Source organism: Phascolarctos cinereus, unplaced genomic scaffold (genome assembly GCF_003287225.1).
Source record: "Phascolarctos cinereus isolate Bilbo 61053 unplaced genomic scaffold, phaCin_HiC Scaffold_9;HRSCAF=440, whole genome shotgun sequence".
Classification (NCBI taxonomy): domain Eukaryota; kingdom Metazoa; phylum Chordata; class Mammalia; order Diprotodontia; family Phascolarctidae; genus Phascolarctos; species Phascolarctos cinereus.
In genome coordinates, this window is record NW_027556402.1 from 39,293,282 (window position 1) to 39,310,063 (window position 16,782).

Here is a 16,782-nt window from a genome sequence, read left to right on the forward strand (position 1 = left end):
AGAAATATTTCCTTATCTAAGTATTCATAGTCTAATAAAAATTATTCAATGGACATGAAAAGTTCTATTGACAAACCTAGCTTTTCTTAGAATCAGCTGAAGGGATATCCTAGTCTCCCTCTAAAACATACAAAAACAACAACAAAAAGCGTATATGTGTGAGTGTGTACATCCTCTCTCCCCAATTACTCCAAATGAGTATAACATGACCTGTGTTATCACTTGGATGTTTCTGCTAAAGAATGCCTATTACTCTGCTTATTTTACACACACACAGAGTGAAATAAATACCTATAATGTTCAAGCTAACTAAATACAAAATTTACTTATAAGCTAAATAGGGAGTTAAATTTCTTCAGAGACTGCATGCATGAAAACTTCCTTAAAAAGTAAAACTTTTTATGCATAGCAATGCACATCTGCAATCTCAACTACCAGAGTGGCTGAGGATGGTACCTCTTGAACTCCGGAGTTATGAGCTGCAGTAGAGTAAGCTGATGGAGTGTCCTCACTAAATTTGTTATCAGGATGATGAAGCCCCTGGGAACAGAGGACCATTAAGTAGCCTTGGGAAGCAAGAACTGGTCCATGTCAGAAAAAGAGGAAGTCAAAGCTCCAATGTGGATTAATAGTGGAAATGAACCCATGAGTGGCCTCTGTACTTGCCGCCTGGATGAGAAGGGTAATGCATTCTTTAACTAAAAAAAAAAAAGTGATATTTGGTCTAAGGTCTACCTTAAACCAAAGAAATGGCGAAACTAAAAGAAAGGACAAGTATGACACCTGGATCATTCATAAAATGTCACTTAAAAAATGGGCTGCAAATATTTCATGACTGTAAAATAAAATATCCTACTTACACTATAATCACTGGTTCTCTTTCAGACTTTTCGTCTTGATTTCTATTGGAACAATTTGGGGAGCCAAAATCTTCACTGTCAGAAGATAAATCAATAAACTGTATTCCTTTCTGATTCCTGAAATATGATACATCTGATTTTCTTTCAGGCTCTGGAGTTTCTGGTACACTGGAATCCTCTGTATGAGGAAGAAAAAAAAGTTATTTATTAAGGACATTTAGATCGCAAAGCTTACACTTCTACTTATAACAAAATGATACAGGACAATGTAGACATTCAAATCCCAAGTCACTATTTATATGACAAATCTGGCAAGTCACTTCATATCTGAGACCATTTCTTCATTTACAGAATGAGTGGGGGGTAGATGACTTCCAAAGGTCCCCAAGACCCTTATTATTATTTAATAATGACTAAAATATCTCCCAAACGTGACTTGGTTGCTTTTGCTACTAAAAGAGAAATTATAGGACTTGGGTATATCACAAAAGAGAGCAAAGAGTAGTTTTTTGCCGTAAGCAAAATTGCGAAATTTGTCCTCGAAACCCTCCCATTTCCGTACTACTCTTCCACCTCTAGGCACCAATGGTGCACTCCAATATCCCCAAACCTTCTACGATGGCACCTCACCAACATCTCCTGTTTCCCAAATTCTCAGTTTTTATTTATGCCTTCTTCTTTACAATAAAAACTCCAACCCCTCTCCAATGACCTCTTCACCTACGTCAAAATTCCACCTCAAAACTAAGGCTTTTAAGCTATATTAATTATACCATATTCACAAGATCATAGGATCTCAGATAAAGAGCTCTAACCCTCCCTCACCCAACTGAGAAGGCAAGAAACATAACCATTATACATATGAAGTTACACAAAACATATTTCAATATGAACCATGTCCCACAAAAAAAAAGGGCAAGAAAAATAAAGAGAAAAAAATTCTGCTTCAATCTGCACTCAGTTCAGCATTTTTCCATCATGAGTCCTTTGGAACTGACTTAGATTATTATATTGATCAGAGCAGTTACATCTTCCACAGTTGATCTGTTACTGTTGTAGATTGTTCTGGTTCTGCTCATTTTACTTCTGCATCAGTCCACATAAACTTTTCCAGGTTTTTTTAAAAAACTGTCCCCTTCATCGTTTCTTATACTACAGTAGTATTTCATCACAATCACATACCACAACTTGTTCAGACAATCCCCAGCTGATGCGTATCCCCTCAGTTTCTAATTCTTTGTCACTACATAATAGCTCCTATAAATATTTTTGTACATATGGGTCCTTTTCCCAATTAATTTCTGAACATACTCTATCCTGTAAATGGTTTTACCAAATTAATAAGATGTTTATTCATAGAGGAAAAGATATTTGTTAAGCATCTACTACAGTCAGAAACTGTGGTAAGCCCAAAAGATTCTCTAATAATGCAGTGTGCAAAGCATATAGAAGAATGATGGCCAGCTACGTCCCACCACCAAATAGCACTTGCAGCAAAACAAGCACAAGTATCCCATTTTCAAAATGATGACGATGAGTCAATAAGAAAAGGATAAGTTGTTACATTCAGGATACAGGAAGCTCCAGATCATATAATCCAGTACATGTAAAATTATAAATGGATGGGTTATATATTCCTAAGTTCTTCTCTAAGTCAGCTATTTTGAATAATGAACACATTTTGCCAAAGAAATAATGTTATGGTGGTCAGGTTTCCAGGCTGGTTCAAAAAGTCCTATTTAATCTATAATCTAGCTAAGATATTTACTATATACTAGAAATGAAAAAAAATATAAACACTACTATTCATTAAATCACAAAAAACTTATAATAAAAATTATCAGTACTTTAAAAATTCAACTTGAATATTGCTGCTTGAGGAAAAGAAAATTTAATTAGAGAAAGAGGTGAGTGACCTGTGAAACTTCAAGAGATTTCTGGAATAGGCCAAGGGTTTAAATATCACAGCAATGGTTCTTTAAGGCTTACTTTACAAGAAAACTGAAGTGATAACCATTGGAGCTTCTCAGTCATGGCAAAATTCTTTTTTGATTTATAAACAGAAGATAGAGATTTCTCTTACTTAATGTGGTATGATCATTGGGTTATAGATGTAGAACTAAAAGGACCCTAAGAAGACACTGAAGCATTATTCCTCCCCAGGATTTGGCCAGAGTTTTAAGAGTCTAAGGCAGGGTTAGGAACCCATGCCTCTGGACTTCTGGAAGGGCATAAAGAGCAGATGTTCCCACAGGGGCACCAATTAAGCCAAGGGTAAAGGATGGGGCTTCATGTACAAACCATCCCTTCCAGCCACTCAATTTGGCTGTTACTGTATGCAAAAACAGACTTTCATGGTCTCCTTCTGGATTTAAAAAAGAGGGGGGGGAGGACCAGAAAGCTTTGGACCCCACCAACTACTGCAACTGGGCAGTGGTGGTTCTATGTGTGTGTAAAAAGAAAAAGTTAAGATTACATATCAAGAGCCAGGACGCTCTTTGGGGTCTACATAATTGAATATTTTAACTATCTTTTTGAGGGAAATAGTTCTAAAATATTAAAAATTCTGTGGTAAAAAAAAAAGTACAAAAACATGAGGACAGGCATCGTCCTATTTATGAACACCATGGGGAAGGCCAGTTGTACAGGCTTCCCCACCTAAGAAGAGGCTAACAAGTCTTCCACCCAAACAAGTAGCACCAATTTATTTCAAGCTGACCAATATGAGACTGATGCCTCTTCGATCAGGAGGATCTATGCTCCCTGCCTCACTATCTCTTTCAAAGCTTAAAGCTCAGTTAATTCAGTTTTTTTTAAATTGCCAAACATTCTATTTCTTTTTAATTTCATAATAAGCAAGGTGCTGTATTTTAACAGAAATTTTTAAATTGGAGAGAGCTGATTAGGAAATCCTCTATTTTATGTGTAATTTTTTCCTTTATCTTTCTTCTGATTCGTCTATTTATTGTAATATATAAAGTCATCCTCTTTTCTTTTTGTCCTAAAAACCTAACACAAGTCAGGAAAAGATAGTGCTCGAGCATTTTTTTAACACTGGACAATTCACAACACAAATCTCCATTTTCACAGCATCACAGGACGTTTAAGACTAGAAGGATCATCCAGCCCAAACCTAATGCAGACCCAAAAGGTCCATCAGCTAGGAGCCTCACACTCAGTTTTAACTCCACGGACTGGGTGCTTTCCACAACGAAACATTTCTTCCTGTTTCTCACCTAAACATCAATCTAACCAACTAGTACAAGTTCAAGAAACACACAATCTGATATAATTGAGGTTTTGAGTGATTTCTTCAAACCCAGGCCAGATGGAGAACCTCAAAACTTCAGTTTCTAGAGTTTGCTAAGATTTCTACAAAATTCTTCCTACAGACATTATCAAAGGAAATCTAGAATCAATGAGATCACAGATCCATTTGAGTATCCAAGTCGAGACACTAAGAACTGCATATTCACAGCACAGTACTTGCGAAAAAATAAAATAAAAGGTCAAAATTAAGTTGTGGTTTTGGCTCCTGCTAATGTGGAAAAAACTGCTGCTGAGAGGCCAGCTGAGATTATAAAAATACTTTTTTAGCTTGGTCTACTCAAAGCAGCAGAAATATAGACCCTAGACAGAAGCTCTACAGAGCTCATGTCTATGTAACTGGTTAAAGCAGATGTGGTACCGTAATTGGGAAGTATCTTCTACCTTTCTCCATAGTTCGCACCTCCCTCCCCCTCAAAAAACTAGAGCAGATTTCTAGGTGTAGACCTAGAATCAACTTAACCAACTTAAAGTGTGAATGATAATAAACTTAACCCTTCAGAGAGAATTTATATTAATTCAGAATTTAACAAATACTTACAGTCACCAACACCCTCCCACCTGTACAAAGCAATGAGATACAAAGACGAAAAAAGAAATCTTTCTTACCCTTAAGAATCTGATTCTAAGGGTAGGTGTGGGGAAGTGTTATACAAAAGATGGAAAGAAAGGGAGCATGATACAGCAGGTACTCAGATAAAATAAATACAAAGTAATTTTAGGGGGGAGAGCATACTGAAAACCTGGATGGGACACGTTCAAGAAAAGCTTCATTTTGGGGGATAGCGTCTGAGCAGAGCAATGAAAGAGGCCAGGGACTCTAAGATACACACAAGTGAAGCAGCACATCCCAAAGGGGGGAGATTCACACAAAAGGGAGAGGCAGAATGTCCTGAGTGGTGAACAGTTAATAAGCCAATCCTAAGAGGGGAGCTTTTTAAAACAAATGAACCTCAAACTGAAACAATCTTTTTGGATGGGAGGGTTTTTGGTGCTACTAGGGTCCTGGATACATCTCTCCCAGCTGTCCCCCAAACACCAGACTGCCAAAAACAAAATACCTGAACTAAGCAAAGTTTAGCAGGAGGTAGCCACACCCATTCTTCCAAGCTTATCCAAGAGCTCCATAACCCTCAAGGCTTAGTAAAAACAAAGAGTTATTAAGTCATTACTTATAGAGTAGGTAGGTGGTTGTGACAACACAAAAGGCAAATTATGTGAATGTGGAGGGTCTCCAGGACTACCCAGAAGATGACAGATGCACTACTGTGGTTCAAATGAGGCAGTTATAGGAGTGAAAACGATACCAGTTTGGGACTGGGAAACAGGATTCTAGAATTGGGTCTCCTGTTAAAATTGTTTTGTGCCTTTAAGCAAGTTCTTAACCTTTAGTTGCCAAGTCTGTTTCCTAAACTGCAAATTCCTAATCTGTTAATAAGAAGGGCTGGAAAGATGACTGCTAAAGTTACTTCCCATGTTAAGGTTCTAGGGTTCTACGGTCTGGTTCTTTAATATGGCTTCTTCACAGGCAATCTGGCAATACCAAATGAAGGAGAACATTAATTTTCCCTTTTAGCAAAATATTCAGAAGACACTCATCATAAGACTGTCAGCTGTATCTGAACTGCAGATTAGCTTACATTTGAATGCAAACATAGAAGTAAAATAGATTAAGTTTCTCTTTTGTAAAAGACCCTAAAATTAAGACATTGCTTAGTCTTTAAGACTCTTAAGAACTGAAAGAGTTATAATCATAGTCTGGAAATTAGAACTGTTACCCAAACTAGTGGCTTATGGGGGATAATTAACAATAAATAATCATTCAAATATCACCAAGTGGCCTGACCAACACAAAAAACAATGATGTGTCACATCACTGTGAAGATGTGAAATCATTTTATCTACTTTGTAAGATTAATTCATTTTCAGGTTAATCACTAGATCTCAGCATAGGAACAACTGCAAATGAAACTAAAAACAGAGACAAAAAAGAGATTTAAATACATTTTCAGAGTTGAGTCAACATAAAACTTATACTGTCTAAGCTAAGGGCTCCCTTGAACATATCAAGATTAATACTTTAAGTATTGTTTTGTAATCAAGATTAAAGTACATTAAAAAACCAAAATGCCAGCAACAGTATTTTCAAGAAAATTTTAAAAATCATAAATGAAAGGTAACATGGAATAATGGATAGAGCTTGTCTTTGAATCATAACACCTAGAATTCTCACCCGTGACACATACATGACAAATAATATATAGATTCCCCAGGTAACTTTCTAACACTACAAATCTCAAAGAAGTTACTAATGTGTATTATGAAGAGCTAATTTTTCTCACTGGGAGATCCCTATACAGATGAAATCATAGCACCTCCATAAAAATGATAATTCAATATTTAAGTTGTTCCTAGTTGCGTCTGACTCTTCATGACCCTGTCTGGGGTTTTCTTGGCAGAGATACTGGAGTGGTTTGTCATTTCCTCTCCAGTTCATTTTATAGATGAGGAAACTGAGACAGAGTGAAATGACTTACCCAGGGTCACACAGTTATTTAGTAAGTGTCTGAGGCCACATTTGAACCTAGATCTTCTTAACTTCAACTACATCCACTGTGCCACCTGGATGTCCCAGGGATGGTAAATAGGAAGACTAGAGGTGAGACAAAAAAGTTTTAGTGCTGAAAATCACTGAAAAGGGCTTTCTGAACAAAGCTGGCTTTTAACACTGTTAACAACCACCTAAGGAAGAATGGAATTCAACATAAGGATTCAAGGCAACTTGAAATCACTTGAAATTTCTAATTTTTAAAGTAAAAACAAAATAAAATAAAACCAGAAAAAAAAAACATGCTCTACAGTGTCATTTATTTTTCAGGCTATTGACATATTTATTTTAATAAAGACATCCTTTTGGGAAAAAAAAAGGATATCTGAGTAGTAAAACATGTTAATATTTCTCAATTAAGCGTGTCCATGAGGTCAGGTTGCCCTGACCACAAACCACAGAAACAAAGCACTACTATTTACCTGGCAAAAAACTGCTCTAATTGTAGGCAAAGATAATATCCATGAGAAATAATTTTACAGACCTAAATGTCTATACTAACTTCAAATGCAAAAAAAACTTTTCAGAAGCATTTCTACCTCAATAATGTGAAATAGTCATAGGCAAAAAGTATGTTTTTGATGGATTAGAACAGGTACCTTCCATTTGCTAAATTGTGGAAGTGGGAGATACTGGGGAAAACTATGTAAAAAAGACACCAATAAAAATCTATTTAAAAAAAAATTTAACATCATGTTTAGGCATAATTCAAAACACTCCTCCCAGCTAAATCAATAAAACATATGGCTTTATAACAACATTCAACTACGTATTAAATATCTATGATGGGCAAGGCCATGGGGGTGAAAATTATAAGACCTTACAGTCTAAATCTAATAGGGGTAAAGGAAAGAACCAGAAAAAGTGCTATAAGAAAACTTGAGAAGATAGATTTCAGCTAGAAAGACAGATTCACAAAACAAGTGAGCTTGCTATTGAAAGAAGGGAAACACTTTCTCTTACCCAACCTCAGCTGGGCCCTCCCTGCTGCCAGACAATCCTACTTTCATCTCTCCTCAAACCCAACATGACTGATAAAAGACACAAATATCGGTATATTTTTCAAGGAGGGCTACTTTATCCTCAGAAGTTGCAGAAGAAGTTGAGTAAGGACATAAAAAGTTTTGAGCTTTACAGAAGAAGTAAGAACGATTGTCTCAATCTTCTCACCTACTCAAAGATAAGTGAATGTAGGTGGAGTTGCTGGCTCCAGGGGAGCTTGGAATGGCCAAGTAAGAAGATGAGAAAAGAATAAATGAAAAGATGGATAAAGTTATAATGAACCTACTCCGAAGTTTCTATATCTTTCTCCAGTAGCACTTGGCAGCTTGCAAATAGGAAAGCGCAGTTAGAGGTGGTCCCAGGTTGAAACACAAGAAAGCAGGAGTTTCAAAAGAGGAAAGAAGACAGGTGTCTTTTGAAATGGGTGATTATATGGTCAAGACTATCAGAAGAATAAAGTGAGAATAGAGGCAGAACACAGACTAGAAATCATGATGAAGTAAAAAAGCAGACTCAAAAGTGAGATGGAGGGGGCGAAATGGTATAACTGAAGACAAAAGAATTTCAGAGGCACAAAGATTTAGAGATGGAAGAGACTTCCACTGAGTCCAAATTCTTTGTTTTCCTGATAAGTAACAAGCATTAGTCCCAAGGTACCTAAGGCGCTCCCAATCTAAGGAAGGAAACAATATGCAAATAACTATAAACAAAATATAAAATGTAAATCGAAGGTACTCTCAGAAGGAAGGAACTAGAAGTGGGAGGAGAAAGGGGAAAGGCTCCTGCAGAAGGTGGGAACTGGGCTGAGTCTTGAAGGAAGCTAGGAGATGGGGGGGGAGGAAGAAGAGCATTCTGTTCAGCAGGGATAACTAGTGAAAAAGCAGGAGGTCAGGAGATGGAAGAACAGCATGTGGACCAGAATTTCTGGATTGTGTGTGGAGGGGAGTCAAGTTTAAGAAGACTAGGAAGGGAGGAAGGAGCAAAGTTGTGAAAGGCTTTAAATGTCAAACAGAGGATTTTATATTGGTTGCTAGATGTAACACTGAACCACTGCAGTTTACTGAGTAGTGGAGCAACATCCCTGGCACATATTAAGGGCTTTTAATAAACGCTTGTTGGACCTCCACTTCTGGGAGCCAAGATGGCAGAGTAAAAAGGTAGTCGCTCTCACCCTCCCCTATCAACCTCTGAAAACCCAGGAAATATCACCCCAGAAAAAAAAACCCTGGAACACCTGAACTAGAAGAAAGACAGGGAACAGCAGTACAGCAGCCCAGCAAACGTGTCTCCCAGTGGCTCAGCAAAAATAAGGGAAGCGGCACCACAAAGGGCCCCAGGCTAATAAGTACCCTGCAGCTTTCATCTAAAAGGAGCTGAAGAAAGCAACCTAGAGTTTTCCTAAAGTCCCAGCCTTGCTGATTCCAACCCAACACCAGGTAAGCTGTCAGAACCCTACAGCCTCCAACTGTCAACCAGGAGGAGATCCTGAAGCCCAGGTGGTAGAGCAGGCAAACACCAACACCTGGACCTCCCAGTGCCTCAGTGAGGGCAGGGGAACTGGTGGAAACCAGCTCAGAAAACCACCAGGTGCCTTGGCACTCTACCACAAAGGAATCTCCCAGTGCATTAGCAGAAATGAGGGAGGCAGCACTGCAAGGGGCCCCAGGCAGATAAATACCCTGCAGCACCCATCTAAAAGGAGCTGAAGAAAGCTAAAGAAAAGGAAAAGCAGGCAACTTAGAACTGCCTGAAAGTTCCAGCCTCGATGATTCCAGCCCAACACCAGGTAAGCTGCCAGAACCCTACAGCATCCAATAGTCAACATAAGAGGCCCCAGCACACAAAGCCAGTGACCAAGACCTAGGCTCCCAACACAAGAAGCTTGGGTCAGTGCCCTCTGTTCCCCAGCAGGAGAACTCAATCTCTTTACAGGCCAGGGAATAAAGAAACCATGAGTAAAAAGAAATGTACCATAGATTCATATTATGAGAAGAGTGAAGATCAAGATAGAAATTCTGAAGAGGACAACACTGTCAACAAACCCACATCTGCAACCTCAAAAGGGAATATGAACTGGTCTGAAGCCCAAAAAGCCTTCTTAGAAGAGCTCAAGAAGGATTTTAAAAGTCTAATGAGAGAGGTAGAAGAGTCCTTAAAAAATACAATTGGCCAATTGGAAAAAAAGTACACTGAAGAAAACAAGTCCCTAAAAAACACAATTGGCAAACTGGAAAAAAAGTACACTGAAGAAAACAAATCCCTTAAAAATACAATTGGCCAATTGAGAAGGAAGTACAAAAACTAACAGAAGAAAACAATCTGTTAAAAACTAGAATTGGACAAATGGAAACTAATGACTCTATGAGAGAGCAAGAATCAGTCAAACAGAAACAAAAAAATGAAAAAATAGATGAAAAAGTAAAATACCTCACTGGTAAAACAACCGACCTGGAAAATCGATCAGGAGAGACAATTTAAAAATTATTGGACTACCTGAAAATCATGATGAAAAAAAGAGCCTGGACAGTATCTTTCAGGAAATCATAAAGGAAAACTGCCCTGAAGTCCTAGAACCAGAAGGTAAAATAACCATAGAAAGAATACACCTCACCACCTGAAAGAGATCCCAAATTGACAACGCCAAGGAATATAATAGCAAAATTCCAAAATTACCAGATGAAAGAGAAGGTGCTGCAAGCAGCCAGAAAGAAACAATTTAAATATCATGGAACCACAGTCAGGATTACACAGGACCTTGCAGCTTCTACATTAAAAGACCGCAGGGCATGGAACATGATATTCATAAGGCAAAGGAGCTTGGATTGCAGCCAAGGATCAACTACCTGCAAAAATGAGCATATGATTTTTCAAAGGAGGAGATGGATATTCAACGAAATAGGGGTCTTCAAAACCTTCCTGATAAAAAGACCAGAGCTCAACAAAAAATCTGATCTTCAAGTACAAGATTCAAGAAAGACATAAAAAGGTAAATGGGACAGAAAGATACAATGTTGTTAATAAGGGAGGACTGCTTACACCCCTACAAGGGAAGATGACACTTGCAACTCTTGAGAACTGTATTGTTATTACACCATGTTAAAGGAGTATACATGAAAGGGGTGGATATTAGTTGACTTTGATGTAATGATAAAAAAAATCTAATCAAGTGGGTTAAATGGATCCAAGTAAGTGCATTAGTCTGATCTTAGAAAATGTACTCAGAAAGGAGGAGGCAGACAAGGGTAAATTACATTACAGGAAAAGACAGAAAATACTATTACAGCAGAGGGAAAGAAGGGAAGGGGGTGAGCATTGTTTGAACCTTGCTCTCATCAGATTTGGCTCAGGAAGGGAATAACATAATCAGGTATAGAAATCTAACTTGCCGTATAGACAGTAGGAGGGGAAAGGGGAAAGAAAAGGGAAGGGAGGGAAGAAGCAGTGGGGGGCAAAGGGTAAGAGGGGGGAGGGGGATAATAGAAGGGAGGAGAGACTGAAGGAGGCAGTGGTCAAAAAATGTTTAATAGGAGTATAAATTTATTTCCTATATCAGATTGTGCACCGTCTTGGGGAGGGTGGTGGGGAGGAAAGGGGAGAAAAATTTTAAACTCAAAAGCATATGGAAGTGATTGTTGATAAATCAAAATAAATTTTAAAAAAATTTTAAAAAAATCAGGTAACCAGAAACTAATTTTAGCCAATTTTTCTGGCTGAACTGAATTAACTCTGGTTGGTTTGGTGGTATAGCAGTTCAGAATTGAACTCATCTTGCCACCTAGCCTTCCTGCTAAGGTAGCTCAGTAGACAGAATGCTGGGCCTAGAGTGAGGAAGACCCAAGTTCAAATTCAGTCTCACACACTTAGTAGCAGTGTGACCACTTCACAGCTGTCTGCCACAAACTCCTCCAATGCAAATAAGCATAATAATAGCACTTATCTCTCAGGGTTGTTGTGAGAATCAAATGAGATCATAAAAGTGCTTGGCACAGTACCTAGCATATGGTTGGAATTTAATAAACGCTTTTTTCCTTCTAAAAAAAATAAATGCTTGTTGACTGACTCAGACTTTCATTTTTGGAAAAATATTTTGACAGCAAAAAGTAGAGGAATGCTTGAAACAGGAGACTCAGCAGAAGGGCACAAAAATAGTCTAGATGTGAGGTATTAAGGGATGCAGAAGGGTGGGGGCTGAGGGAGGGGAAAGATAAGGATGTATATAAGATATTGTAAAAGAATAAATGATGAGAATCACAAAAGATTTGATATGTGCAGTGAGTAACAGTAAAGAGTTGAAGATGAGGTTGAAAGGACAGTAGTACCTTTTTGAATGAGCACTTAAGAAGAAAATGAATCAGTTCTGGTTTAGACATGATGAATTTGAATTTGAGATGTTCAAAAGGTAGTTGTAGGTGTGAGACTCTAATGCTCAGGAGGGACTAGGGCTCAATAAATACACCTAGGAATCAATCTTCATAGATGATGAACTGCTGTGGGAGGGGACAAGATCACCAGTGAGATAGTATAGAAAGAGAAGAGGGCCAGGGACACATGAGGAAACTGAGACCCAGAGAAGTTCATCTATTTGCCTGAAGTCACACAAATCAATCAACAAGCATTTATCAAGTTGCCCCTGTGCCAGGTGCCTGCCTGCAAGGAAGACATCATTTTATCCTATCATCACATTTGGGCAGTGCGGTCTAATGGATAGAGTAAGCTTCAAAACAAGAAGTCCCAGTACAGTCTCTTACACATCCTGGCTCTGTGACTGTGGGCAATGCACCATTACATCTCAGTACAAAGAAGGTACTGATCTGCACTGGTGGAGGGAGTTTGCTCACTGGGAATTTCCCCATACCAATGATATTACAGGTCCAGTCCCTGCTCCTATCACATTTACTACAGACATTGTGCCAGTCACTTCACCAGTTATACCATAATATGTGCCCAAAGTCCTCTAGCAGCAGAACATTCCATTTATAGGTGTGCTCCAAAATATGAGAAAGAGGGAACCCAGAGCATTCTAACTCAAACAAGATTATCTGCTTTCATATATTAGCTGTCAACCAGCTGAAAAGTCACACAAACCGACATATTAGCATTGGATAAGGCCTTAATGATTATCCAGTCCAGCCTCATTTTCTATACGAGGAAACTTAAGGCCAAAAGGGGAAAATGACTGGACCAAGGTCACATAGGTGCTAGGACTGGACCTACATCCTCTGACTCCAAATCCAGTATTTCCTGCTATACCATATTAACAAATTTCTAGTGACGCAGCTTGAACAGTTCTTGTAAGTTTTCTCTCTTGGAATCTGAGACTACCATTAATAATATAAATAGGGACATGATATAAAAAAATATAGCTACAACCCCCATACCACTTGATCGTAAGCATCTTGAAGGGTAGAAACTTTTATTACTAGCCATAGAATCTAGCACAATATCTTAAACATACAGCAAACATAAATGTTGAAATGAAAACTGAAGAACTAAGCAACAGTCTTTAACAAGGGAAAGAATCATAATGAGATGAAGCTAACCAGCTGCCTTGAAACCCACCTTCACAGAGATGCAAAGTTGAAATCACTGAAACATTTCTGACAAGCATTTGATAGTAGAAAAAACTGTATCAATTAAGAGCTAGGATGGGAGGCAAGCTAGTTAACTTATATCATTGCGGGGAGTAAAAATGGATAAATGGGAAAAACAATGGAGCTAGGAGTTACAGAACCTAAATCTACTCAATTGTAGGCTCCACAAGATGCCTGGACAGTGTCTTATTTATTGTTACCATCACTTTCCCAGTGTTTAAATAGAGTAGGGACTTAATAGATCATTGCGAAATAAATGAATCGAGACCTGGGTTCTAGTCCTGGTTCTGCATTAATCAAATGTTTGACTTTAATATGTCATTTAACCTCTCTGGGCTTCAGTTTGCTCATCTGTAAAATGAGGGGGTATGGGTAAATGAATCATAAGAGATCTTACAGTTCTAAATCTGTTATCCTAAGTCTAAAATAGTTTGCCCTATAACTATAACAAGTGCGTATTACTGAATTTCATCTCTCTGTTATCATATTCCTGTCTACTGAAAAGTGAGGCTAGGAGGATAATTTAAACAAACCAAAATCTTCAATCCTAACTGCTGCCTAAAGAAGGCTCACTGAGTGCCACCGTCTACAAATACACATAGGTTAAAAAAAAAAATACAAGTCCTGAAGAAGTACACAGCATTATTACTGCTCAGTGCAACATGGAGTTTATTCTTTATCCAAAATGCTGAGTTTACTGTAAATAAAAGAAGCTTTCATCTCTTTCTTTTCTTTCTATCCAACCTACAGCCCAACAAAAAACTAATCTCCACCTCTAGCTTCTTCCTTTCTGAACCATATTGTCCCAAAACTGAGAATCATAGAATCAAGAGTTAGGAGGGATATCAGAAGTGATCCCATCCCACTTCAACCCAAAACAAGAAATCTCTCTACAATATCCTTAGCAGAATGTCATCCATCCAGTCAGAAACTACCCACTCATTTTTCAGACACCTCTAAATTGCTAGTTCTTTAGAGTAAGGGGGAAAAAAATCTGTTTCCTTTTAACTTTCACTGGTCCCAGTTCTGCCATCTAGATTTATACAGAAGAGCCCTCTGGCCTGGTGTGAGATGATTCTTAGGACAATGAAAAAAAGAATAAAGAAAAACATCAACCTTTATCTTTCCATTCACAAATATCTATATCAAATACTTTAGCAACGTTCTGGCTCACTTTTTTTCTTTTACATACAAATGTTTTACTTCCCCTAGAAAATCCAACTAGGGACCTTATACTTCATCGGCATTCTAGAGGATGTCTAGGAGGAAGGATAGTTCTAGGACCTGAATCTTCTACCCTCTCTAGATCACAGCTGAGGTTGACTTGCTGTCTGTGACAGCTCAAATCATCTTCTCTACAGAGCTTTCCCTGCAAAGTCTTTTCCTGCAGTATTCACTCTTAGAAATTAAAGTGGTTAGAAGAGAACCGAAACCGGATTTTCAAGACTCCAAATCCAGTGCTCTCTCAAATTCACCATACTCAAGTGACCCAAACAGTAAACACAAACCTAGAACATCCTTCTTTTATGGGCGGTTCCTTCAGTTGTAATTATTCTGACCTAGCAGTCATTCTGAATAGGGCTTCACCCACAGTGGTGGAGTCAAGAGGTCGGTGTGAAGATGGACAATCACCAAGATGTGTACAGCTCCTAAGGCAGCCCCAAGGCCTAGCCTAGGATGTGCTGAGCCAAGGTGAACGAAGTGATCGTGGCAAAAGAGTAAGAAATGGCAGATCTTCTTGGGCTTAACATCCCATTCTTCCAAACACATTACATAATTTGCAGCGATGTGACTCACCTGTTTTTTCTGTTATATCTGAATCTGGTGTTCCTGGCCTGCTTTTTCCCCCTTCGAGATCGTCATCTTCAATAATAGTGGAAACGGGGGAAGGAAGCTCAACCTGAGGCGGTGGAGGAGGAGGAGGAGGAGGGGGAGGCGGCGGCGGCGGCGGCGGCTGGGGGGCTGGCTCGGGCTGTTCCTGAATTTTATTCCTCTTCTCAAAGCGGAACCGGTCCAGGTTGAAGAGGCTCATGGTGATGGAGAGCTACCGACCACCCTGCCGGAGCTGCCCGGATAATCTACGGGGAACAAAACCACCACCACAACACAAAGAGAGGCCGTGAGACCCGAGCCCGCGGGGCGGCCCAGCGATTTCCCCCCCCCCGGGGCGCGGAACAATGGGCACCAGTCCGGGGGGCCGGGACGCGGGCCGGGCGAGGGGGCCGCCCCGCCACCTCGCCCGGCCGCGGGAGCGAGGGAGGGGATGGGCACACCTCTTTTCATCACCCGCCCCGGCAGCACGCGCTCGCTGACCCCGGCGCACCTCCGGCCCCCGCGGGCTCCCGCCGCCGCCGTGCTCCCCGCTCTAACCCCCGCCGCGGAAGGCCCGCCGAGCGCGCGGCCTCCCACCGCCCCGCGCGGGAAACGCCGGGCCCGCGCCGCCACAGGCCGCGGGGATACAAAGGGGCTTCGGCCCGGCAGAGGCAGAGGCCCGGCGGCGGCTGGCGGGGACCCGCCCGGAAGTTGACGCAACGCAAACCCGGCCGAGAGGAAGCGGGCAGGAACGAGAAGACCTACATGAGGCTGGCCCGGGGAGGTCGGGGGACGGGCGAGGGAGGCACGGGGGCCGTGTCCTCCTTTTCGGACCGCACTGCGTGGGGTCTCGGAGCCTCGGGAGGGAGGAAAGAAAGCTGAATGGGGAGAGTAAAACACCGAAGGCGAAGCGCGACGGCAGCCGGGAGGGGACCTAAACCAACGGCGAAGGCGGCGAGGAGCTCCGCGTGCGCGTCCTGATGACGCAACGCGCCGCCTTTGCGTCCCCCTTCACCCGGGACCGCGAGCGGAAAGAGTCCGGAGCGCGCGCTGTTGCCATGACACTCTATTACCTCCCTCCCCCTTCCCGGCTCCGCGCCCTCCCCCCCACGCTCGCTCACCTCACCCCACCCCCAGAACGGTCAGCGCAGGCGCTGCTCCCTTCCGGACGGTCACCGCCTCGGGGGGTGGCCGGAGGGTCGGGTGGAAGGGCCGGCGCTCGTGGGGCGCGAGGGTCCCCGCATCCCGGCTCTCCTGCATGATGCTCATTGTTAGGATTGATTTCCTTCATCCTGTGGGTGTGGAAAGCGCCCCGGGCGCGTGGTGCCTTCGCCTGGCGCGGAGCTTCTCTGACCCTCGGGTTCCTCGTCTATAGAAATAATAGTAACACCACAAGCACCTGTCTCCACGTTTAGGCCACCTGGGTTTAAAATCCTCCTTCTTTTACACCTACTGACCGTGCACTTGGGGTCACCGCACTTAACCTTTCAGTGAACCCCCCCAAAAAATGGATCCAATGCGCATTAAGCGCCTACTGTTGGACCTCGAACAAATCATTTAACGCCTCTGGGCCTCAGTCTAT

At 41.0% G+C, this 16,782-nt stretch overlaps 1 protein-coding gene across 4 annotated transcripts in view; it reads right to left on the minus strand.

The window, feature by feature from the left end:
- Nucleotides 1-16,058, minus strand: part of SMARCAD1 (SNF2 related chromatin remodeling ATPase with DExD box 1) — a 96,938-nt gene extending 80,880 nt beyond the window's left edge. For 2 of the 4 annotated variants that reach the window (XM_078148302.1, XM_021008410.2), the window contains exons 1-3: nt 15,966-16,058; nt 15,186-15,466; nt 861-1,038 (exon numbers count right to left, since the gene is read on the minus strand). In XM_078148302.1, coding sequence (XP_078004428.1) covers nt 861-1,038; nt 15,186-15,420 — 413 coding nt within the window. In that variant the 5' untranslated portion in view covers nt 15,421-15,466; nt 15,966-16,058. Of the gene's footprint in view, nt 1-860; nt 1,039-15,185; nt 15,467-15,661; nt 15,796-15,965 lie in introns of those variants that run through there. The other 2 variants (XM_021008411.2, XM_021008409.1) reach the window with 2 other exon arrangements.
- Nucleotides 16,059-16,782: the final 724 nt, after the last annotated feature.